The 26,882-nt window shown below is 32.6% G+C and overlaps 1 protein-coding gene and 1 non-coding gene across 2 annotated transcripts; both read left to right on the top strand.

Annotated features, from left to right (window-relative positions):
- The first annotated feature begins 17,030 nt into the window (after positions 1–17,030).
- Positions 17,031–20,079, top strand: LOC131654100 (ADP,ATP carrier protein 1, chloroplastic-like). Its single transcript, XM_058924522.1, has 5 exons — positions 17,031–17,925; positions 18,133–18,387; positions 18,682–18,825; positions 18,921–19,268; positions 19,441–20,079. Exons 1-5 carry the CDS (start codon positions 17,152–17,154, stop codon positions 19,807–19,809), a joined length of 1,890 nt encoding a protein of 629 aa, XP_058780505.1. The 5' UTR covers positions 17,031–17,151; the 3' UTR covers positions 19,810–20,079.
- Positions 20,080–23,157: 3,078 nt separating this feature from the next.
- On the top strand, positions 23,158–23,229 carry TRNAD-GUC (transfer RNA aspartic acid (anticodon GUC)). Its single transcript has one exon. It is a non-coding gene; the product is annotated as a tRNA-Asp (tRNA).
- The last annotated feature ends 3,653 nt before the right edge of the window (positions 23,230–26,882 follow it).

Here is a 26,882-nt window from a genome sequence, read left to right on the forward strand (position 1 = left end):
CCTTTTTGTTTTCATACACTACTTCGTTTTATTTTATTTTTTTATTCGGTTTTTTAATATTGTAATTAATTAATTATTAACCTTCTAGTCGTATGGAACAAAAATAATCAGTCAATAAAAAAAATCCTAAAAAATCTATTAAAGAAAGAGATTAATTAATATGCTAAAAATGTAATTAATTATTAACCTTAAGGAAAAAAATAATCCGTCAATAAAAAAAATCCTAAAAAATCTATTAAAGAAAGAGATTAATTAATATGCTAAAAAATGTAATTAATTATTAACCTTAAGGAACAAAAATAATCGGTCAATAAAAAAAATCTTAAAAAATCTATTAATCCGAAAGAGTTGGTCTAGTGGGAGGGTGTTTGGATCTCAAGGGTATGTTCCCTTTGAAGTAATGCTCTCAGGTGGATTAGTCGGTACGGAAGAAAGGAGACTACTCTATTAAAAACTAATATACTGAAATTCGTCAGTATTTTAAAATTAAAGATGTGATTTAGTTGAATATGCACATATTTTTTCATTAACCATAATAAAGATGGCAAAAAAAGAATAATAATATGAATTTCTGATAAATAGAAAAATGGTCGGAAGAAGTTACATTGTCTCATAAATTTGTGAACAACGACCTAGAGTATAGTGTAGTTATATGAAATGGTTTAATGTTGTTTATAGTAAAGGGGAGCAATTTTCTAGTACCAACAAAAAATAGTTATTGACTCCTCGTTGTCATTTTATGGAATCTGAATAATATATAAGTTTTGAGAGTTGTATTTAATATTTATACATAGGTTACGAGGATTCCAAGAGGTGTGTCTTGAACTTTTATTTTTGTATTATTGGTTGTGGTGTAGGGTTGTAGCGGTTAAAGTTGTTACAAGCGTATTGGGAGTATTTGTTTAAACTTTTAAGCCGAAAATTGAATTGCTTTCGTAGGTATGTTTGTCGATGCTAGTAACAACAATAGTATTTTATACTCAAGTATTTAATTGCGGTGGGCATAGTAAAAATTTAATTGAATTCTCCTTATAAATTTTAGATTTAAATAGTTTTTTTTCCATATAAATGTGTTTTATTTGATTCCTAAATTTTTTTTTCGAGTTTCTATATCCCACTTTCTTAAATGTGTTAGTCTCTAACGTTAAAAATCTGTTAAAAAATTACTAACATGTCTAACGTCACAGACGTGGGAATGAATTTATATGTTTTTTTTAATAATAAATTACACACGTGGAATACCTAGTGGGGGGAGGTTTAAAAAGGAGGACTGAATCCAATAAAGTATACTACTTGAATCATATTCTTCCTCTCTTCAAATCATCTACAAATTCTTTCTCTCCAGACAGCATTAGTGTTAAGGTCGTTGCACATTCATCCATGACAACATCATCTGTAGATAATTTCTCTCAGTCTCAAATCCCAATTTGTGGTTGCAATAGAGCAATGAGGATGTTCATCCCAAATTCAATTGAAACTCCTAAACTACGATTTTGAAAATGTTCAAATTCGGGTGTAATGTCAAGTTGCAAGCTATTCATTTGGGATAATGAACTAGAACGCAACACATCAAATGAATTAAAAAATTCTATCGGTTGCAATTTGCACAAAGGTGGTGCAGGAATTAGGTTGCAACATTGAAGACTTTTGAGCAAAGAAAAAGGACCTTGTAATGTTTGGTTATTGAATTGATAAGAACCTTTGAAATTAATGAAGTATGTCCCTCTATGTTTATGGCATTTTGATTTTCATCCCTGTTTCATTATGATTTGTTTGTATTTCATCCTTGATTCATAATAATTTGTTTGTATGTCATCCATGTATGTTTGTGATTTGTTTGCATAATAGTATATTACATTTAGGCATATCAATAACATAGTGATGGTAATCTGCTATACCAAGTTCAGCACCAGAGGCCTCTGAACCAACTGACAATAGGTTGTTTATTCTGTTTTTGCAGGTTCCACAACCGTAGGGTTAAACCACCGGGTGAGGGACACCTAACTTAGAGGTCAAATTGTAGGATTTTTGCACAAGTCTTGGACGTGTTTGTGTTTCCCTCTATAGGGGGCTGCATGATAGTGGGTTATGATGTTATCGACCTCTTCTTCAGGGATATATCGATGGAAAATACCGTCGACGCCTCTTTTGAATAGGAGGGGCTCATCCCAATTATATTGTTTTAGATTATGGAAAAACTTCTTCTTTTGTTGGTATGTTAATTCAGGCGGAAGTACTTCAGCCGCTAGGTAGTTGACAAAGTCAGCGTACCACAGAACTGTGGATTGAGCTAGTGTTGTTTCCATGTTTTCTCAATTTTCAACTTGGGAGTAATCTTCCTCATAAAGGTAATCATATTGAGAGCATTCATGTGGTTTATTTCCTAACTGGGTGATAAGTATGTCATATAGAAAATCATCATTAATGGGTGTTTGTTCATACTTGACATTTTCTAATTTGGACAAATGGTCTGCTACCACATTTTCTATTTCTTTCTTATCTTTAATTTCTAAATCAAACTCTTGTAACAACATAATCCATCTTAACAACCTCAATTTAGCATCCTTCTTACTTAAAAGGTACCTAATAGCGACGTGAGCAGAATAAATATTTACTTTAGCTCCTACTAAATAAGAGCGGAATTTATCTATCGCAAACACTACAACTAAAAGTTCTTTTTCTATGGTGGCATAATTCATTTCTGACGCATCTAAGATTTTACTCGCGTAATAAATGGCATGTAGCTTCTTATCCTTTCGTTCCCCTAAAACAACAGCTACAACATTATCGTTTGCATATCACACATTATTTTAAAGAGTTCACTCTAATCAGGAGGTTGCATGATGGGTGCAGAGATTAACGCATGTTTGAGTAGTTGAAAGGCTTCCAAGCATTTGTCATCAAAGATAAATTCTCATAGCTGGTTGTGTGTTTTTATTTTCTTGATAGGTTGTTGAAAATTGCTACTTCTTGTACCTTTTTTATTGTTATGTACTTTCATCTTTGCACATTTATATATATATATATATATATATATATATATATATATATATATATATATATATATATATATATTACCTTTAAAAATATATATAATCTCAATTATTTAAAAATATTACCAATGATGCTATTAATTCATTTTTTATTTATTATCACAAAATATATTTTTATAAAAATATTTAAAAATGTAATATTGTTCCCATCTATTAAAGTTTATGGATCTCTTACGGTACTAGAGTAGTTTGAATAAAAATATTAGTAGTGTCTAGTAATAATATTTATGTTACAAAAGTGATGAATCATGAGCTCCAACAAACTCTAGCCATGGTACGATGTAAGATAAAGATGTCAATAATTTAGAATCCACATAGAAGTAGTTAAATAGTAGTATAAAATAAATACAAAAGGTCAAAAAGAGTTTATTATTTTACAGAGATCATAGTACCACGCTTTTTGAAGGTGGCTCCCTTTCCTTCCCATCCCATCCCATTCCACCCCATGCCTCACAACTCACAAGCATGCCCATTCTCTCTATTTTTATATATATATTTTAATATAATTATATAACAGTCAATCTCAAGTTCGCATCACTACGACAAAAACAAAAACATCCATATTAGATATAAAAACCTTAATGATTTTGTTTTTTAAAAAATGCTTCGATAAATTGAGATGTACAAATTGTTGAGAATAATGCAAGTGTGAGTATGGGAAAAATAGTCTCACATTGAATATGAATGTAGTGACTTAAGCATATATAAGTGGGAGAACCCATTTTCCTATCATCTTAAAGTTTTAGGTGGAGAAGTGGTGTATCTCCTACAAAAATATGTTGTTCGAACGGAATATCTCAAAATTAACAATGCTCCTCGCTCGACTCCCCTATTGTTGTCCAAATGCAAAATAGCAAGTTTCCAAGGTACATGGTACAGCCTTATAACTAGAGTGCAAAAACTTTACTTTTGCCATCATTTTTTAAGTTCATACATGAAAATGGAAAAAAGGTAACATATGATTCTTTTTTCTTCTCCATGTGCTTATCTTAATTATTTAAGATCTTAAAAATAAGTTGACCCTTCTTTTTCCCTCTCAAACAGTGCAAGACAAAACATAAGCTGTAACTGATTCAAATAAAGAAATGTAGGAAGCTTCAAAAGATTGGTTGATATTTGAGGCACCTTTTACTCAATCCAACCATGCTTCTGCTGTTTCTGATCAATCATGGTATCTAATCATACAAAGTTTTTTCTGTTGGAATAACTCAAGAATCTCTTTTCTCTTGTTTATTTTCTGCCATACCATAATAGTCGCAACATGTGAATCTTACTTTATTTTTTTCTCAGCCTAACTGTAAAGTGTGTTTTTTATCACAAGAATAGTACTGTACTAACATAATTTATATATAATAAATCAAATAATTTACTTTAAAAAAATCAAATAATTATACCACCAAAGTTGATTATTCTAAAATATTATGGAACCTAGGAAATTTGTACTAACTATATTATATAAAATAAAATGGAGAAGTCAAATGAAATATATAAAATAAATTTTTTTTTCTGTCAAAATAAAATAAAATAATTTTCTTTGAACTGTGTCAGGGTGGTGCTGTTTTTCAATACTGACATGTTTATTTTCTCCCCTAAAACTTTAAAATATTTAACCAGAAAGTGTCTACTACTATATCAATGATACTTCTGCAGCAACAGAAAACAACAACATGTACAAACTTGTGAATATTTTCTTCTTTTGATAAAGACAAACACATTAATTAACCTTGAACAAAATGAGGAGTATATTTACTTTAATTTAAATAATTAGATATTTTGATATATAACATAATTGATGTTTACAAAAGCTAGTATATTTTAATAATTTTTTTAAAATTACAATGAACTATAATATTGATTTTGTTAAAGGTTATAGCAAACATTTATATATTTTACTCTTTAATAACCCGATTATTCATTTATTAAGAATGTTAATTAATATTAATTTGTTGCCAAATGACAACAAAGATTGTGTTCAAGGAAAGATGTGAAACTTCTACAACTTAATAGATCTATTGTACTTTAAGGAAACAAAAAAAATAATAATGTTAATGTTAGTTTACATTATTAAAGTTAATTGATTTTTCAAAAGCATGATTATATTCTTCTTTTTTTTTTTGTACAATTATGTTTTTTTAGTACAATCATGAATGATTATATTCTTCAAACCACAATTTCTCTTCAATTATTTTTCTCTATTAACTTATTATAAGATAACATTAATTAATTGATGTTTTATAAACGACAACATTAATTAGATGTGGTAAAGTTAATTGAAATTTATTTTATTTTCATTTTCCTTATATTTGAGTGTGAGGGAGTACATTGTTAGACTAAAAACAAGTTTAGTGAGTTGCTAACCGCTTAAGCAACTTACCACTAGTGTATTTAAAATAGACAAATTGTTATAATCGAATATGAATGAGTGTATTTTAAAATAGATGAGAGAGTGATTATATTATATAACTCTTTTTCAATGATCAATTAATATATAATTAAAGAATGGTGAAAATCTACAACAAAAGAAGGTTTTTAATTTATTAAGCCCTTCTAGATTATGAGTTTTGACTTTGACAAATCAAATGGAAAGGATAGGTCGAAATCAACTCCTCTTTTACCTCAATTAATTCTTCTAACTTCTTTTTAGAAACTCTTCTTTTACCTCAATTAATTCTTCTAACCTCTTTTTAGAAACTCTGTAACCAGAAGATATTTGTGCCAAATTATTAGTTTCTTAGTTTTTGATTTAAGGAACATGTTTGACGTCGACTTCATCAAATCTCCTTAATAACGAATTTGTTTGAATTGAATTGAAAGGTATAATCGAACTATTTTATAGAGAGTTAGATGCATGTTGTCTAGTGCTGGATTAAAGAAGGAGTTTTGGGCAGAGGTTGTTTCGACAACAACATACCTGATAAACATATGTCCTTTGACTACAATAGCTATGAAGACACTTGAAGAAGTTTGGTCGAAACATCTACCAGATCTCGACAAACTTAGAGTATTTGGTTGCGTAGCCTATGCTCACATTAGGCAAGACAAGGTCGAACCTAGAGCTCTGAGATGCATGTTCATGGGATTCCCTAAAGGAGTCAAAGCTTATAGGCTATGGTGCCTAGAGCTAGGTCACAGGAGGTATATTACCAATCGAGATGTAGTTTTCAATGAAGTTGAAATGACTTTCAAGAAAACTGATGATGTTGGTTGAAGTGCAGAAATATCTTACGAAGAGCTGGAACAGGGAGAGATTCCTGTTGAGATGGAGCATGTTGATGCTGAATTGCATATCCCAGATGAAGTCGAAGAAAAAGCACAAGATGCTGAAGACGCTGAGGAAGTTGAGGAAACTATCGATGACTTCCTATTGGTAAAAGATAGAACGAGAAGAGTCATCAAGGCACCTTAGAGACTTTGATATACAGATCTTATATCTTATGTCATAATCTCTGCAAGTGAGGTTCTAGATGAAGAACCTAGAGACTATAAGAAAGTTATGAGGAGTCGAAATCATACTGAATGGCTGAAGGTCATGGATGATGAAATGAAATCTCTTCATGATGACAATACTTGGGAGCTGATCAAGAAACCTGTTGGAGCAAGGTTAGTCAGCTACAAATGGATTTTTAAAGTTAAGGAAGGAATCGAAAGAGTGACATCTAAAAGATACAAGGCAAGGTTGGTTGCAAGGGGTTTCACTCAGAAAGAAGGTGTCGACTTCAATGATGTGTTTTCTCTTGTTGTGAAGCATAGGTCGATTCGAATGTTGTTTGCCATGGTAGCATAGTTCGATCTTGAACTAGAATAGATGGATGTGAAAATTACGTTCTTGTATGGTGATCTAGATGAAACAATCCTGATGAGGCCACCTGAAGGGTATATCAAAAAAAGGGAAGGAAGAATGTGTGTGCAAGCTGAAGAGATCCTTATATGGACTGAAAAAATCTCCTCGAGAGTAGAATATGAGATTCGACAAGTTCATGACACACATAAGTTTCTTTAGAATTCAGTTCGACCATTGTGTTTACTTCAGATTTTGGCCTGGTAATTCATTTGTTACTTTGTTGCTTTATATGGATGATATTCTCATAGCAAACAATAATGTCAAAGATGTAATGAGGGTAAAGGATGAACTCAATAATAAGTTCTAAATGAAGGATATGAAAGCAACATCTAGGATTCTTGGGATCGACATCCGAAGAGATAGAAAGCAGTCGAAGTTATGCTTATCTCAAGAGGTATCCCTATAGAAGATTCTCGACAAGTTTGGTATGTTGAATTCAATTTTTGTTGTAGTTCCGAAAACCCCTCAATTCAAGATGAGTATTGATCAGTGTCTCAGTACTAATGTCGAAAGAGCTTATATGAATAGCATTCTATTTGCTAATATAGTAGGTTCTTTGATGTATGTTATGGTCTGTACTAGACCCGACATAGCATATGCAGTAAGTCTTATAAGCAGGTACATGGCAAATCCTGGAAAGATTCACTAGCAAGCATTGAAGTGGATTCTAAGGTACATAAATTAGTCTCTAAACAGAGTCCTAAGTTATGGGGGAGCCTTGGGTGAAGATAGTAATGCAATAATCAAAGGATATGTCGACTATGATTATTCAGGTAGTATGGATTCCAGAAAATCTATTTTTGGATATGTTTTCATTATGTTGGCACATCAATTAGTTGGAAAGCAACATTTCATAAGGATGATGATTTATCAACCACTGAAGCAGAATATATTGCCCTCACTGAAGTTGTAAAAAAAGCATTGTGGCTTGAAGGTTTTTATAAGGAGATGAAACTTCAAGTTTAAGGTGTCACTGCTAAATGTGATAGTCAAAGTGCTATATACCTGTCGAAGAACTCAATATATCATGAGCGAACCATGCACATCGATGTGAGGTTGCATTACATTAGAGGAGTAAGTTACCGAGTTGTAAGTTACCAAGTGCTGAAGATTTCGACAGATTACAATGCTACTGATATGATCACCAAGACATTACCGAGTTACAAATTTTTCCATATTATGCAGTTAATAAAGCAGCATGAATAAAGTTAGTTTGTTCTTTGATGTTATAGAGTTTGTTCCAAGGTGGAGATTTGTGAGAATTGGATTGAACTCTATTGACGCGAAGGGTAGCTTCTGGTTCGACAAAATTTATGCATGCCGTCGAAGTATGTTTACATTCTGGTGTCAAAGACCTTCATACTATAGTCTAAGTATGTTAAAGTATGTGGGTGTTAAAATTATAAGGTTGTTAGTATTTCGAATTGGGCCTGTTTGTTATGTCAAATTGTTTAAGTTAGCTTGTATCCTAAGTTAGCTTGTAATGGGTATTTGTAAAAAAACCCATTAGTTTAGTATGTTAGATTTATTATAAATAGCATACTAGTCTCTCATTGTTGCATAATGCAAATCCTACTTTAGAGTAAAAGGGTTATTTGTTATTCTTGTAACACTTGTAATCTTGATTGAAAGAGAAAGTAAATAATAACAGTTATAACCAATTCTTTGTGTTCTTACTGCTACCCTATTTTTTTCTTGCCCTTGGGGGTTTCATTCCAAAAGAAACCTATAATACTTTATGATTCCGACATCGTTTTTCACAACAGAATTGACCTTTACAAAGTACATAAGTAGATTCTCTTTGATGCATTTGTAATCTTTTGCCAATTGTTTCACAACCAAGTCTGAATCACCTCTAATTTCAACTCTTTTGTTACAAAAGTCCAAGAGAATTATGAGGCCTGCAATCCATGTTTCGTACTCAACCTCATTATTCGAGCAACAACATGTAATTTTAAATTTTAAATTCATTAGAATTTATTTAGGAGAAATAATCAGAATTCCAATACCAGTTCCATTTTTATGCTTGGAACCATCAAAGTACAATTTCCAATGTTGCATTACTTCAACTATTGCATGATCAAACAATAAAATCAGCAACACTTAGCCTTTCACAACCCTTAAAGGTGCATATGTTAAAGAATATTCGGTCAAAGCTAAAGCCCATTTCCCAATTCGATTGTGTAAAATAGGTTTTGACAACATATGCCTAATAACATCAAATAAGAATAAACAAAAATATCAATAGGTTTTATATAATATTTATAGTTAGTACTTGAGAAATACAAACAAAGGCATAACTTTTCTATTGCGCTATACCTAGATTATGCATCATTCAATACTTGACTAAGGTAATAAATGTCTCTTTCGGCACCATCATCATCCTCTTGAGCTAACATATTTCCTATTGTCAATTCAGATGCAAAAATGTATGATTTTATTGACTTATTTCTCATTGGAGGTAACAAGATAAGAGGGTTCATTAAATAACTCTTAATTTCATCAAAAGATTATCGATGCTCTGGTTCCCATTTGAACCCTTATTCTCTCTTTAAATGCGGTAGTGGCAAAAAGATATTTGTTTTGCCACTTAGATTCGAAAAAAATCTCCCTAGAAAATTGATTTGACCCAACAATTATTGAAGGTGCTTTTTGTTCGATTGAGGGATTGTATTGAGTATAACCTTGATTTTGCTTTGGTTTATTTCTATGCCTTTTTATGAACCACAACACCCAAAAAACTGCATGCATATACACAAAAAGAACATTTTAATGGATTCATTTTCAATTCATATTTCATAATTCTTTCTAATGACTATCAAAGGTGGTCTAAATGGCCATTTTTTGACGAGGATTTAACAACTATATGATCAATATAAACCTGCATAAATGTTTCAATTAAATCATGAAACATAATATTCATTACCCTTTTGTATATTGCACCAACATTCTTTAGAACAAATTGCATCACTGCCCATTCATAGATTTCTAAGTCCCCAGGACATCAAAATTATATTTTCGGCACATCTTCTTATGCAATGAAAATTTGGTGATACCTTGAGTAGCCATCTAAAAGATTTAAATAATCAAACCCTGATGCGAAAATTGACCAACATTTATGTAATGGGCATTAGGCATTCGTCCTTTGTAGTGCCAACATTTAAGTATCTAAAATCAAGACAAACTCTAAGATTTTTATTCTTTTTAATAACATGGACTATATTTCCTAACCATTCAACACACCTGGTAGTTCTTATGAATTTATTCCTTAAAAGCCTTTCAATTTCTTCTTTGATCTTTGTCATCACCTCTGGTGCAAAACTTATTGGCATTTTCTTCACTGGCTTTTTATCGGGTCGAATTGGCAGCTTTAACCCCACCAAATCTCGACCGAGGTCTGGCATTTCATAATAATTCAAAGCAAATCAATATTTGAATTCTTTCAGCAACTTAATCATCTAGACTCTCAAGCTTGGATCGATCTTTGCACTTATATATGTTGGTCTTTTAACTATTCCATCTCCTAAATCGACTTCCTCTATAGGGTCTTGAGCTTAGATCTTCTTGGCTGAAACCGATGGATCTTTTTCAAATCCCAAAGACTCATCATCATAGATACAACCGAGCCTTTGGCTTTTGATTTTCCCTCTCAGCCATTGTTGAATGCTCTTTGTCTACCAACTTAGAGACAAGATTCTCACTAGTCTCATTCGTTTTATCAGTTTCAATTGGATTGGCTTCGACAATTTTTTTTGTTGGAAACCGACCTCTAAGGTCGCCATTATTCTATTTTTGGTCATATAGGCCGCAATTTGAGCTAATATGCTCGATTCAATCATCGATATCATCTGTAACGAATCACCCAATACTTGCAGTGGTTCATTCGTCAGACCCATTTCCCATGACCTCATGTTCCTACACGAACCCACGAGTAGGATGTAACTTCATTGAATAAAAACATCTCCTTATAAAGAGAATCTTGTTCCAACAAGAAAAGAGGGTGAAATGTTAGCTAACTTTTTATCAAATGTATTTTTATCTATATGATCAACTTTAGTAGTAAATTACAAAAATAATAAAAAATGTTTTAATCAAAGATGAGATACAAATTCGTACATTTCTCATAGACTCAAGATCTCAGTAAATCGGATATGAGAGTTTTAAAGAGAATAAAATGAAAATACTAACCCCTTACAGAAACGAAATCTACTTGTGTGCTATGTACATTAATAACTGTGAATAACAGTTATATCTTTATAATTTGGCATGTATCTTCTGATGTATTTCCACGTGCCTTTGGTTCTCGAATCGCTCCAAAACGTTACTGCTATAAAAATTGTCTTCGAGTTACTTAATTATATCTGTCTAAAACTCCACTTGTCAAATTTGCAACTTGGTGTTGACAACATGGCTTAGCTACCTACACTTAGTTTTTATACACACCTCGTATTCCACATTTATGTAGAAAAAGCTAAGTTAAAAATCTCAGGCTATAACACCTAGGTTTCAATTCATCCAGGTTAACACTCTGATAACTTGATATGTTGCAAGGATCATCTAACAAATTTTCACTTTACCTCGTAATGACCTTTATCATTTTGAGGGAGTCTTTTCTTCCCTTTATTTTTTTTTAGTTGTTGTCTAACCATCTTAATTCAAATATCATAGTTAAAATCTGTCGCAATCATCTATACTAAATCATATTTTGAGATTATGGGTAGACACAAACATTTCATCTGCCTAGACATACTAATATAATAATGAACAAACTCATTATTTCCACAATGTATTTTGACTAAATCTAAGACGTTAACTTTGATTTCTCCCTTAAAGAATTGTTCGTGGAATAGAGTTTCTAGATTCCCTTAGTTTAAAGTTAAATTTGAAAGCAAAATAGTAAACCATGTTAATGCATATTTAGTCAAAGAACTCAAAAAAAATTTATTTTGAAATATTTATTTTTTCCAATAGTTATATCTTTATATTCGAATTGATATATGAACTTGTGTTTTAACCTTATATCGCTTGAGCGAGACACTAAAAAAAACTAACTTCCAATATGAAATTTGATATTATACATATATAACAAATACATGTTAACTTACTAAAAAAAGAAAAAGTAATATAATTTATTTTTGAACAAATCATTTTTTAAATAATATTTGAAGGGAAGAAAATTTGTTACTAGTAACTTTTCGTAGCTTATAACTTTAAAATAATTATTGAAAAGTAAATAAATTTAATATTTATGATGAATATTTTAAAACAGTATTTATTATTTAAATTAATTAAATTTTATTCACTTTATTACGAGAAAGAAAAGAAAAGATCTGAGCACAAGCAAATCAAGTAATAAACGGAAACAAAGGAAATTATGAACTGCTGCTTGTTTTAGTATTAATTAATAACGAATGGCTCATAGTTAGAATAATACTCTACCAAAATTACAATAAGAAGGCGTTGTAGTATAGTGGTAAGTATTCTCGCCTGTCACGCGGGTGACCCGGGTTCGATCCCCGGCAACGGCGCTTTTTTAATTCTTTTTTCCATCATTTCGTTTTACAACCTTAATGGGCCGGATTTCCAACTATTCTGGGCCCAAATTTACTGTCTCGTTTTACAACCATACTGGGCCGGATTTTCAATTATACCTTAATGGGCCGGATTTCCAACTATTCTGGGCCCAAATTTACTGTCTCGTTTTACAACCATACTGGGCCGGATTTTCAATTATACTGGGCCCAAATTTAGTGTCTCGTTTCACATCAGAACTTACCCTAAAAAGTCTCAAAATGCAAAATTTAAAAGAGTTATTTTTTTCTACAAAACATCAGAACTTACCTAAAATCAATTTTAATTCATATAAATATAGTATATTATTATTTGAGAAAAGGGGTGATGCACTGACAGTGTAAAAATATTTTACACTGTCAACCAATCACCACTCATGTATCTAATTAAACCATTTTTTTATTAAAAAAAAACTTAATGACATGACACATTTATGATTTTCTATTGGATGACAGTGTAAAAGTATTTTACACTGTCAGTGCACTACCTTTTAACTCATATTATTTTAATCTTCAACATAATAATGTGAAACTCTGCCTTGATAATAAATACAAATAATATAAAATAAGTAAATATTGTAAATAAAGCACATCATACAAAAACAAATAGAATTTTTTTAAGGGGTGCAAAGTTAGTTTTTTTTTTCTTCTTTCTTTCTTATAAATATAATCAAAGAGTAAATGTGACTGAGCCTTAGGGGTTACTACTTCCAAGTTCAACATAGTGAAACATTGATTTTTATTTTAGTTGATAGTTACTAAAAAGAAAAGAAGAACATAAAAGCAACATGTAAGCAATTACACTTTTGTGATCCTTTCCTTCACGTTTGTAGAAGAGTAGAACCAAATCTCACGTTTAAGTGAACAAATAGGAAAGAAACTGTTAGCACCAAATGCCAAAATTTGTTTTGTTTTTCTTTATGAAACTTACTCCAATAAAGAATGAGAACATAAATCTTAGATATAGATGAATTTTCATTCAAAGATTTTGATCAACATTGACTGGTTTTTTCATGGTATTAATTCCAAAGTCTTCATTTTCCCAAGTCCCAACTCTGACTAAAATGTTTCTACACTTGTTAAAGACATATATACTTTTATGCCAGCGTGTTATTTGGTCATTGGGCAATATAAGAGGTGATATATTAGGAATTTGGTCTTCTAATTAAACTAGTGCTTGCCCTGATGCATATTGGGCAATGAGTATTATGTCATGTTTCCTATCCGCTTTTGAAATAATTTGATTTATGATATTTTAGAAGTAAAATCAAACAAATACTTAGAGCACCCATATGGGTGGGTATCTCAATTTTTTTTTTAATAAATGCAGATAATTTTTAGAATATGTATCAGAGCCGTCTTAAGTTTTTAGAGGTTTTATGTTGGGTTGTCATAGTTTAACCAACAGAACGAGCACAAGGTGTCAAGAAATATTCCTTTCAATTGGAGATTCACTCTTGTAGGGAGGATGTTTTTATCAAGCCTCAAAATGAAACTCTTTACGCGAGGATGAAGGTTGGAGTAACATAATAATTTCCACATCCGATTGGAAGAAGAAGAAGGCCTCAGATTCTTGAGCAACACATCATTCTGCAGATCATGATATGCAGACTTAACCGAATAGTAACCTTTTTTTCCAGCATGCCAAATAAGCTCATCGTTTGGTCTGCGCACGGAGAGAGGAATACTGAGGATATGGTGCGCATCATGAGGGTCAAAACAAGAAAGGACCAGATCACGATTCTAGCACCCAAGATCATGATCAATTAAATCACATACCATAGCATCATGATCCAGAATGCTGACAGTGGTCAAAGGCTTGGAGTCAGCAGTCCCCGATATCCAATTGTCCTACCAAACACGAACTTTTGTTGATGCTTCTAAACCCCATGCCACTAATTCCTTTGGAACACGCCATCTTATTCCAGCTAATCTAGTGAATTTTCCTCTCACCGTTCTTAGAACACCCACCAGAACTTGGCCAACAAACCTTCAATTTCATGGCACACACCCATAGGAATTCTATAACAGCTTATGATAAAATTAGGAATGGCTTGAGCAACCACTTTGATGAGCATCTCCTTTCCGGATGTAGACAGAACTTTCTCTTTCCATCCCTTTATCTTCTTCCACACTCTATCCACCACCATGCTAGAAATCTCCTTCTTCGATCTACTTAAAATCATGGGGAGCCCTAGGTACTTAGCGTGTCGTGTCAGAGTCTTTACATGCATCCTATTACAAATCATATCCTTACCTTCATCTCACACATTTTGACTAAACGACACTTCAGACTTGTCTAAGTTAACCACTTGCCCAGAGGATTCTTGATAAATTTTGAGGATATTTATAACACAATCAACCTCACTCGCATTGGCTCTGACAAACAGCAGGCTATCGCCCGCGAAGAACAAATGTGAAATGATAGGTGCCTTCCTTGCTATTTGAATACCATGGAGAGTTTTGTTCCTGCCAGCTTCTTTTTAACAAACATGAAAACACATCAGCACACAAAATAAATAAGTATGGTGAGAGGGGTCCCCTTGACGGAGCCCCCTTTCTGGGACAAAAACTCTGCTTGGTTGCGTATTCACCAGAACTTGGTAGGAAACCGTTGAGATGCATCTGTGAATTAGTTTCACCAAGGATTCGGGAAACCCCATGGAAGAAAGGCTAGTAGGCCAATCAGGCCTTCAAAAAGGCTAGGCTCAGGCCTAAAAATAAGTCTATGGTAGGCTACAGGTCAGACTTAGGCTTTGAATTTTCTAGCAGGCCAGACTCAGGCTTTTTCACCCCTATTTGTAGGGCACCGTAGTCCGTAGCAATGCTGTCCACATGTGAAATTTTGAAATAAAAATATAATAAAAAAAATAATATTAGTTATAAATGTAACAACTCTTTGTAGTTGAGATTCAGTTTGAAATTTTAGATGAGTGATATGGACATTTGAAAAATGTAGTTGGGTGATTTAAATAGTTGTAAAATATGAAATAATATATTAGATTGGGTGAGGTCTATCTACACCACCAAATTGAGGGCCCGTTTGTTTTGGCTTTTTTTAAAAATGATTTTTATAGTGTTACAAAATTTTTTGAAAAAAAAATTTACAAATAAACTTTTGATAAAAGCTTCAAATGAAAATTTTGTTTGAATAGTTATTCTTAAAATGTGATTTTAGGTATTTCATCTATTTATGGGAACAAAGTTTGGATATGAAAATTTCAAAAAATCACTTAATTTTGAAGCTATTTCAAATAGATTTTCATAAAAATCATTTTTGAAATATAACTTTTTGAAAAACTTGCGATTTTGACTAAGTTTTGGTCTTCAATAATCTATGTTTATGTTCTAGGATGTAAAAATTAGTGTTTCATTTTAGAAAAAACGAATATAAAAAAACTTGTAATATTTTGAAAAACAGTTTTGGAAAATCTATTTTAAAAAATACAAAGAAAAAATCCATTTTTTTAAAGCTGAAACAAACTGGCCCTGAGTTGTATGGATGTGAATACTCTTAGTGCGTGTTTGAAAACTTGACCCACCATTACCAACACAAGTTTAGAGGGTCTTGATTTTCAGAAACTATTATTGATAGTTTTTGCAAATCGAACGATATCATCTTGATTTTTCTAGGTTTTCAAACATAGACTTATTTGTTAGAAAAAAAATCTTTTTTTTTTTTATAAATGCACATGAAAATATTAAAATTTATTGTCATTCATTTGTGTCGTCTATGACGACTATAGCTAATATTACAATATTTTAACACACTTTTTTTATATGTTAAAACTACATGAGCCCTATTCCAACATGCTAGTCTCATAAATTTTGGTGGGAAATACATGATGACTATAGCTAATATTGAATTTTAAGTTTTGTTTGTTTCATCTTAAAAAAATGTATTTTTTCTTTGAATTTTTTAAAATAGATTTTAGAAAATTGTTTTTAAAAATATTACAAATTTTTTTATATTTGTTTTTTCTAAATTAAAACATTACTTTGGATATTCTATAACATAAACAAACATTATTAAAGACTAAAACATAGTCAAAATTATATTATTTTTGAAAAATGATAATTCAAAAATGATTTTTATAAAAATCTATTTGAAATAGCTTCAAAATTAAATAATATTTTAAAATTTTAATATTAAAAAAGTTTTAATAAAAAATAAAATATCTAAAATAACATTTTAAAGATAACCATTCAAACCAAATTTTCATCTCAAACTTTTATGATAAATTTCTTTGTAATTTTTTTTACACAGAATTATACAACATTAAAAAAATTATTTAAAAAAAAAATCCAAAACAAACTTATCTTTAATCAAAATAAAAATGAAAGTTAAAAATGTAAGCACTATATTCTTTATAGTATAATATGCGTTTTTATGATGGGTCAATTTCACTTCACTTTCACATTCCATTTGTTGCATAATTCATCTCACACAAATTCTATTCTAAAGTTTGAAATTTCAACCTCACAAAAAATTTAACAATTCACACAAAAGAATCTATTTTCAAATTTAATTTTTCCTGTCTTTCTCCACCTTTTTTGGAAGATTCTTTAGGCATATAAAAGCAAAGATATTTGTATCTCCCACTTTTCTCCCTTTCAAGAATATATAATCATCCATCTTCTCCAATACCCTTCATTGCTCATGTTTTGTTGAACTCTTCATTTTGACATGGAGGTTGTTCTTCACTCAAAAGGGTTTCTCTCTCTTCCCATAAACCCCAAAAACAGATTCTTAAACCCATCACATGGCTTAAAGCATAGATTTTTCTCACCAAACCCCAAAATCCTTGGTGGGTTTTCTCTAACTAATAATGGGTTGCATAAAGTCAATAGCTTTACCTTAAAAGCTAACACCTTTGATCAAAAAGACAAAACCTTGTTCATATGCAAAGCTGAAGCTGCTGCTTCTGGTGGTGGTGGTGATGGAGAAGCAGTTTTTGATGAATCAGAAACTGAGAAACAAAAGCTTTTGGGTGTTGAAGTTACCACACTCAAGAAGATTATACCTCTTGGGATGATGTTCTTTTGTATCTTGTTCAATTACACAATTCTAAGAGACACAAAAGATGTTCTTGTTGTTACTGCTAGAGGAAGCAGTGCTGAGATTATACCGTTTTTGAAAACTTGGGTGAATCTTCCTATGGCTATTGGTTTCATGTTGTTGTATACAAAATTGGCTAATGTTTTGTCAAAACAAGCACTTTTTTATTCTGTTATTGTTCCTTTTATTGCTTTCTTTGGTGCTTTTGGGTTTGTGCTGTATCCTCTTAGCAACTATATTCACCCTGATGCATTTGCTGATCAACTTCTTAATATCCTTGGACCGCGGTTTCTTGGTCCGCTGGCTATTATGAGAATTTGGAGTTTCTGTTTGTTCTATGTCATGGCTGAATTGTGGGGGAGTGTTGTGATTTCTGTCCTGTTTTGGGGGCTTGCCAATCAGGTAGTTTTTGATGCTATTAGTTCATTTTTGGATTGGTTCGGTTCTGTTATAATCTTGTCGAATGATCGTTTTTTTATTATGATATCCTAAACTAATCATGATGTCATCTTAGTATTTTTTTTGTTAAGGCGTTTATCGGAACCAACTCATTATGAAGTATTTAGTGTTTGTGAAGGAGAAATGAGAATACTAACTTTTTTCCTGCAGATAACTACGGTTGATGAAGCAAAGCGATTCTATCCGCTGTTCGGACTTGGGGCTAATGTAGCCCTTGTATTCTCCGGGAGGACGGTCAAGTACTTTTCTAATCTGAGGAAAACTTTAGGTCCTGGTGTTGATGGTTGGGCCGTCTCTCTAAAAGCAATGATGAGTATTGTTGTTGGTATGGGACTTGTTATCTGTTTTCTCTATTGGTGGGTGAACAATTACGTTCCTCTTCCCGCTCGTAGCAAGAAGAAAAAGGTACTCTTTTCGAAGCAAAGTAATAATATAGCATTCTTCAATAATTTTTTATTTCTATTTTTGCCTTTCATGCTAAATTGTATAGGAATTTTGTTTTTCCCCTTGAAGTCTAGCTTTTAATCTAGTATTAAGATAAGGATTCATTTTTATGTCATGTTTGGCTCAAGTGTGTGTAATTGGCATTGAGAAAAGCTATACAAGTAAATCAAGATATCATCTGCGTTCAACTGCAAACGTTAATCTCTTGAGGTAACTGAAACGACTGACTTTTTACATTGGTATGCATTGTTTTAGGAGAAGCCTAAAATGGGAACAATGGAGAGCTTGAAGTTCTTGATGTCTTCAAGATATATAAGAGATCTTGCAACTTTAGTGGTTGCATATGGAATAAGCATTAATCTTGTTGAAGTTACATGGAAGTCAAAGCTCAAAGCTCAAGTAATATATAACTTTTTTCACTTTTGGTTTTCTTACTTGCCATTTTGTTGCGTGCCTCTTGTTTCCCCTCACACTCACCTTTGCGAATTGTGCAGTTTCCTAGCCCGAATGAATACTCATCCTTTATGGGCGATTTCTCAACCGCAACCGGAATCGCTACCTTCACGATGATGCTTGTGAGCCAATTTATCTTTGACAAATATGGATGGGGAGTTGCCGCGAAGATCACACCTACCGTATTGCTTATGACTGGAGTTGGTTTCTTTTCTCTCATATTATTCGGAGATCCACTCGCACCGGTTATTGGAAAGCTTGGATTGACTCCACTGCTAGCAGCTGTATACGTTGGTGCCTTGCAAAACATATTCAGCAAAAGTGCTAAGTACAGCTTATTTGATCCATGCAAAGAAATGGCCTACATACCCTTGGATGAAGATACCAAGGTTTGATCTTTTCTCATCAACTTTATCATCATATTCACAAAAATATTTTGTACATTATCATTTATATGATAAGTTTGTATACTATAAACGGTTAATTAAGTTGTTTAGCCAAACGGAGCCTTATATAACATCGACTTGTTATAACGAACACATGTTGAATTTCTTGGTGTAGGTCAAGGGGAAGGCAGCCATTGATGTTGTGTGCAATCCGTTAGGAAAATCCGGCGGTGCTCTAATTCAGCAGTTCATGATTCTAACTTTTGGTTCACTGGCTAATTCAACTCCATACTTGGGAGGTGTTCTTCTTGTGATTGTTCTTGCATGGTTATCAGCAGCCAAGTCACTCGACACTCAGTTTACCGCGTTGCGCCGTGAAGAAGAACTCGAGAAAGAGATGGAAAGAGCAAGTTCTGTTAAGATACCAGCAGTGGTTGCTGAGAATGAAGATGGAAATGGTTCGGTCACATTTATAAATACAGAAGCAAGCGACCCTTCAACTAGTCCATCTGAATCTTCAACTCCACACAATAATCAGTTTTAGTTTGCAGTGCTATAGATAGAAAGAATAAGCAACAGTCATGAAAGAAGTGTTTGGTGAAACTGTAAGTTGTAGGTTTTATCTGTGTATATAGAATAAGTTTGCTTTTCACTTTTTTTCATGTCCTGTTATAATCATTTTTTTAGCCACCATAGATAAGTGAACTAATTTTCATTTCGTTAAGAAAAATAAGTGAACAATTGAGTAAGTGTCATAAAAACCAATACCTTTAATCTGTGTAAAACTTTTTGCCACTAAATGCTCCTTTGTATCTTTCTATGATGTCATTAGTCTTGTAATTTACCTTGAAAACTCATTCACATTCAATGAGTTTGTTACTACAAGGAAGGTAGTGAGAACCTGACTATTCCTTTGTTTCAGTGCATCCAAACTCCAGTTCAGAATTTTTAGTTGTAGCCTAACATGGATGTTGAGAAACTTCTTTAAAGGCTGTAGGCTCTTTAATAGATAGAATAAGAGCAATAAATGCATATCATGTGTAGAAGTGTGTCTTAAACCTCATGTGATGGAAGAGAAGGAAAACATGATTCAAGATTATTGGAAATCAGATGTTAGAAAATCAGCAAAACAAAGTCGAAGGAGAGCACTGGAGCCGCGGTCAGTCGGGCCATCCGACTAGCTTGTACCAAGCCAACGGGGCAGTCAGTTCGCTTAAGCCAGGCCGACTGCTGGTCGAAGTTAGGAGTGGCTGGCTCGAACTGAACCTGCTGTTTCATGGAGTTGAGTTGACGGGTGGCTGGAGCCGGGCAGCGGTAAAATGGGTCTGACCAGATGGAGGTGGTGGTCTTCGGTCATCATGTTTGGTTTGGGCGATTCATGGGTATCGGACTTGGTTGTTTCGGTTTGCGGACCCGTTCATTAATTGTCCTTGTTTTTTCACTATGGATTCGTTGGGTTTAAGCGTATATAAATATATATAAATATGTATCTCTATCATTCTTATCTTCACAATTATCAGAACTTCAAAATTGAAGACAAAGAGAAATTCCTATGATTGTGCTCTTAAAATTTGGGAAGCCTTAAGAGGTATTTAACAGGATTGAGAAACACTTTTAAAAATTCTGGGCTTGGGTTTGGGCCTGTGTGATTCTTATATGTACAATTGGAGAGAGTTGGAGAGACTTAAGAAATATTTTGGTAGAAAATTTGATTTGTTCTATGGAATTTAGATGAGTATTTTCTTGTAACTCTTATATTATCTTTAAACAATTTTTGAAAGTATAGCGAATTAGGGAGCTGCTTTCTCCTCCAAAGTAGACCGGTTTGATTGAACTGAATAAGAAAGTTTTTTTTTGTGTGTTCATGTCTTTTATCTCCCTCTTGCTTGTTGTGGGTTTTAAAAAAAAAAATTTGACTGGTTTATTTGATTGGTTGAGACCATTTATTTCGGTTGTTATTGTTCTTTGTGTCACACATTTTTACTCTTGACGAATTTAATATTAAAATTAAATTTCAACAATAACTTAGTGAGTTTGAACCTATAAATAAACCCATTATTATTTGCTAGAGTTTTCACTACAAGTGACACCCTTCTTGGGCAAAAGAGTTTTGTTTACAAGTGAGCACCACGAGTACTAAATGGAATATCGAGAAATTTTCTAGATCCCATGTACAACAATTTTGGCTTCTAGAAAGTGAAGATACAAGCAAGCTTAACACAACAAAAGTGTATTAAAACATTGAAAGGTGATACATTATGGTTGCTTTCCTAACACAAAAAGAGAATATTGAGATTATGGGTAAGGCCAGAATTATCGCTATCTTGTGTCTCAGAGATAAATTTCTAAGAGAAGTCTGTAGGAAGAAGATCATGACTTTGATGTGGAAAAAGATGGAATCATTATATATAACCAAGTATTTTGCTTACAAGTTGTGTTTGAAAGAACAATTCTATTCATTCCAAATGGCATAGAATAAATCCATAGTGGAACAATTGATAGAATTTCACAAGATCGTAGATGATATGGATAATATTAAAGTGAAGATTGATGACTTGGATAAGACTTTACTCTTGTTAAGCTAATTACCCATATACTTTGAGTACTTCAAGGACACTCTTCTTTATGGTGAATAAGGTGCTATTTTTTTTGGATGAAGTTCAGAAGACTGTGAGATCTAAGGAACTTTCCAAGGTGAAAGATTCAAATATTGACGATAGTGATGAAGGCTTGAGTGTCTCAAAAGGAGGAAATAAGTGTAAAATGGTGTCTAAATTTAGGAAGTTTGATAAGTCAAAGTTAAAATGTTTTATTTGTCATAAAATCTTTCACTTCATGAAGGATTGACTCAAGAAAAAGGACAATGAAGATTTTGTTCAGATTGGTTTTGCCTCGGATAAGGATAGTTATTAAAGTGTTTGTGAACTAGTGATATTGAGTTTGGAGACTGAAAAGAGTTGAATCATTGACTCAGGTTGTTGTTATCATATATGTCCATGAAAATAATATTTTGAGACTTTGAAGTTGGAGGAAGGTGGAATAGTTCGCCTTGGTGAGAATAAGACTTGCAAGGTTCATGGTGTTTGTACAATCAGACTTAAAATGTCCGATGATCATGAATTCCTTCTACATATTTTGGGATTATGGGTAGACAGAAACATTTTATCTGCCTAGACATACTAATATAATAATCAACACGCTCATTGTTTCCACAATGTATTTTGACTAAATCTAAGACGTTAACCTTGGTTTCTCCCCTAAAGAATTGTTCGTGGAATAGAGTTATTCCCTCATTTTAAAGTTGAATTTGAAAGCAAAATAGTAACCCACGTTAATACATATTTAGTAAAAAAAACTCGAAAAATATTTATTTTGAAATATTTATTTTTCCAATAGTTATATCTTCATATTCGAATTGATATATGACCTCGTGTTTGAACCTTATATCGCTCGAGCAAGACTAATGTTTTCTAATATCGAAAAAACCTAACTTAAAATATGAAATTTAATATTGTACATATTTAACAAATACATATTCATTCACTAAAAAAAGAAAAAGTAATATAATTTATTTTTGAACAAATTATTTTTTAAATAATATTTGGAGGAAAGAAAATTTGTTAATAACATATGCTTTAAAATAGTTATTGAAAAGTAAATATATTTAATATTTATAATGAATATTTTAAAACAGTATTTATTAAGAATTACGAAACTATTATTTAAATTAATTAAAATTTATTCACTTTATTATGAGAAAGAAAAGAAAAGAACTAAGCACAGGCAAATCATGTAATAAACGGAAACAAAGGAAATTATGAACGGCTGCTTGTTTCAGTATTAATAACGAATAGTTATATGAATACTTATACCACAATTACAAGAATAAAAAGTCGTTGTAGTATAGTGGTAAGTATTCCCGCCTGTCACGCGGGTGACCCGGGTTCGATCCCCGGCAACGGCGTTTTTTTATTCTTTTTTCCATAATTTCGTTTTACAACCTTAATGGGCTGGATTTTCAACTATTCTGGGCTCAATCGTTTTGGCAACGGCGTTTTTTTATTCTTTTTTCCATAATTTCGTTTTACAACCTTAATGGGCTGGATTTTCAACTATTCTGGGCTCAATCGTTTTACAACCATACTGGGCCGGATTTTCAATTTTCCTGAGCTCAATTTACTGTCTCCTTTTATTTGATACAAATAAACCACTACATTAAACAAAATTATACCCCTTCATGTTCTTTATATATTAATGATAAATATGTTTCTCTCTCTTTTCGTATATTTTAAAATTGTAATTATCAAATCATTTATAAATCCAACATTACATAAAAATGTTAGAACTATTATAAATTTATGGGTTTTGTAATAGATTAAAAGAAAATCATTTTATCTTTATATTTTTTTAAAATATGTTTTATGAAAATTTCTACAAAAATAATACTACTTAGTTGTAGCCCAACATAAACTTCTTCTTTAAAGGTTGTAGATTCTTTAATAGATAGAATAAGAGCAATACATGCAATCATGGGTAGAAGCGTGTCTTAAACCTCAAGTGATGTGATGAAGAGAAGGAAAACATGATTCGACATGGTTAGAAATTAAAATGTTAGAAAATCAACAAAACCAAGTTGACGAAGAACGTCAGAGCCACGGTCAGTCGGGGCATCCGGCTAGCTTGAGCCAGGCCAACGGGGCAGTCAGTTGGCTTGAGCCAGGCTGACGGCTGGTCGGAGTTAGGAGCAACTGGCTCGACCCAAACCTGTTGTTTCATGGGGTTGAGTTGACGGGTGGCTGGAGCCGAGCGGAGCGACTGTCTGAAGTTGGGCAGCGGTAAACGACAATGGGTATGACCAGATGGTGGTGGCGGTCTTCGGTCATCATGTCCGATTGGGGCGATTTATGGGTATCGGGTTTGGTCGTTTCGGTTTGTGAATCCGTTCGTTTAATTGACCTTGTTTTTTCACTATGGATTCGTTGGGTTTCAGTAGATATAAATATATACCTCTATCATTCTTGTCTTCACAATTCTCAGAACTTCAAAATTGAAGACATAGAAATCCCTATGATTGTGTTCTTAGAATTTAGAGAATCTTTAGAGATATCTAAGGGGATTTTCTTATAATTTTTTACTGGTTTATTTGATTGCTTAAGTCCATTTATTTTGTTTGTCATTGCTCTTTATATCAACCATCTTTACTCCTGACGCATTTAATATTAAGATTAAATTTCAACGATAACTTAGTGCGTTTGAACTAGGGGTGTTCATGGTTCACAAGATTGATGATGTGGATAAGACTTTACTCTTGTTGAGTTCGCTACCTAGATATTTTGAGTAATTTAAGGATGTCCTTCTTTATGGTGAATAAGGTACTATCTTTTTGGATGAAGTTTAGAATACTGTGAGATCTAAGGAACTTTTCAAGGTGAAAGATTCAAAGATTGACGATAGTGATGAAGGCTTGAGTGTCTCAAAATGAGGAAATAAACGTAGAATGGTGTCTAAATCTAGGAGGTTTGATAAGTCAAAGTTAAAATGCTTTATTTTTCATAAAAAATCAGTCACTGCATGAAGGATTGACACAAGAAAAAGGACAATGAAGATTTTGTTTAGATTGTTTTTGCCTCAGATAAGGATAATTATGAAAGTGTTTATGCACTAGTGATGTCGAGTTTGAAGATTGAAAAGAGTTGGATCATTGACTCAGGTTGTTCTTATCATATGTGTCCATGAAAATAATACTTTGAGACTTTGAAGATAGAGGAAAGTGGAATAGTTTGTCTTGGTGAGAATGAGGCTTGCAAGGTTCATGGTGTTTGTACAATCAGACTTAAAATATTCGATGATCATGAGTTCCTTATACACAATGTGAGTCACATTCCAGAGTTTATGCTAAATTTTATATCCATAAGTATGTTTCACGATCTAGGCTATTGCACCAGAGTTGAACATAATGTGATGAAGATTTTGTATGGTGAAATGATCACGGCTTTATAAAATATGTGAGTTGTATATTTTAAAAGGTTATAATGTTATTAGTCTTTCATCCTTAGCTAGTGAAGACTTTCATGACAAGATCAACTATGAGAATTGAGGTGAAGGCATTATATATTGGCTATAAGTTGTTTTGGAGCACTTAATCAATTCCGCAGGAGACAAGGGATAAAAATGCAATTGACCGTTGAATTGCCATGAAATTTTTTAGATAACAATGATGTCAAAGCATCTTACATGATTGGAAGATGTCCATTTGTGGGAATAGAATTCTAGATACTTATCGAAATTTGAAGTAGGAAACTTATAAACTACTATATTTTGACTAAGGGTGGAAAAACGCGTCCGCCCACCGGGCATGCATGCTTTGCCCATATTTATTTGCTAGGCGGGTCAAGGTTTTAGACTTGCACCCTCTAATATGTTGTCTCACTCAATAACGCCCCATGTTTTTGCGGGAGTTTGCGGGAGAGGGCACACAGGTTTTTCACCCCTAGTTTTTACAGTCGTCAAAGCTTTACATATCGATTAAATCATGCTTAATAGTAAAGTTATAGATTATGTCTTCAACAGTTATGCAAGAGGTTGGAAAGGTTATGAATTGTGTGAAGTGGAACATAGATGATCAAAATTCACCATTCGTATATGTACTACTTTTAGTGAGTTTCGTAAGGGTAGGAATAACAAAGACCTATAGATGAATATATTAGAAACTCTGGTGGGTAAGACTTAGTTTGAGGTGGAGATTCTTGGTATGGATATTAATAGTAGTGAGAGAATGGTATAACGACCCTTGATTATCATTTGATTCGTGATAAAGTAAGAATGAAGATTGTTTCGTCTCAATGATAAAATTATGCGGGCCTTGCTAGTTATGCTTTGAATATGGATAAAAGGTTGCAACACTCAGAAACAAAAACTTTTAGAGAGGCATTCGAATGCAAAATGAGTCAACGATGGTCAAACAGTCATATTTGTGGGCTTATTAGATTATGGAAGTATAAAAAAGTGGTTGAAAGCAATTAGATGTAAGTGGCAAGAAGTGTGGCTTGAACTTGATCAAGTTTTTTGAATAATGATTCAAATTAAAAAGAGCATTAAGGAGGTTGATGGGTAAACTAATACCACCAAATTTTAAATTCAAGGTGGAGAATTAGAGAAATATGATCTTAAAACTGATGAAGAGAAGAAAAACATGTTTTAATATTTACTAAAATCAAAACGTCATAAAACAGTTGGAAAGTTGATGAAGGTTGCTAGAGTTATGGAACGACTGTATGGAGGGGAAATCTACGGGCTTAAGTTGGGTCAGGGTAAAGTCGACAAATGGTTTGAGTGGGGCTGGTGGTTGGGTTGAGCGGTTATCTAGAGTCAGAGAGGGTGGTTGGTTGGAGCAAGGCAGGGCAGATAGTGGCGGGTAGCACAAAAGAAAGATAGCTTTTTGGTCTGAAGAGATAGTGCTCGTACCTTGGGTGTGGTTCATGGAGTTATCGGGTATTGGTCTTGGTCGTTTTGGTTTGTTAATCTATTTATATATAAATGTTTGTTGTTGAAATTTTAGATTTTTTTTTATAACTCTTTTGTAATCTCTTATAATAATTCTTGTAACAATTCTCGGAA

The sequence above is a fragment of the Vicia villosa genome, linkage group LG2 (assembly GCF_029867415.1).
Source record: "Vicia villosa cultivar HV-30 ecotype Madison, WI linkage group LG2, Vvil1.0, whole genome shotgun sequence".
In the NCBI taxonomy this organism is placed as follows: Eukaryota; Viridiplantae; Streptophyta; class Magnoliopsida; order Fabales; family Fabaceae; genus Vicia; species Vicia villosa.

Bases quoted from the DNA above. Each gene is read 5' to 3' on its own strand.
- LOC131654100 (XM_058924522.1), top strand. From the start codon at position 17,152: ATGGAGGTTGTTCTTCACTCAAAAGGGTTTCTCTCTCTTCCCATAAAC. The intron at 17,926-18,132 runs GTAGTTTTTGAT...TTTTTCCTGCAG, and splicing joins TTTGGGGGCTTGCCAATCAG to ATAACTACGGTTGATGAAGC. The intron at 19,269-19,440 runs GTTTGATCTTTT...TTCTTGGTGTAG, and splicing joins CCTTGGATGAAGATACCAAG to GTCAAGGGGAAGGCAGCCAT.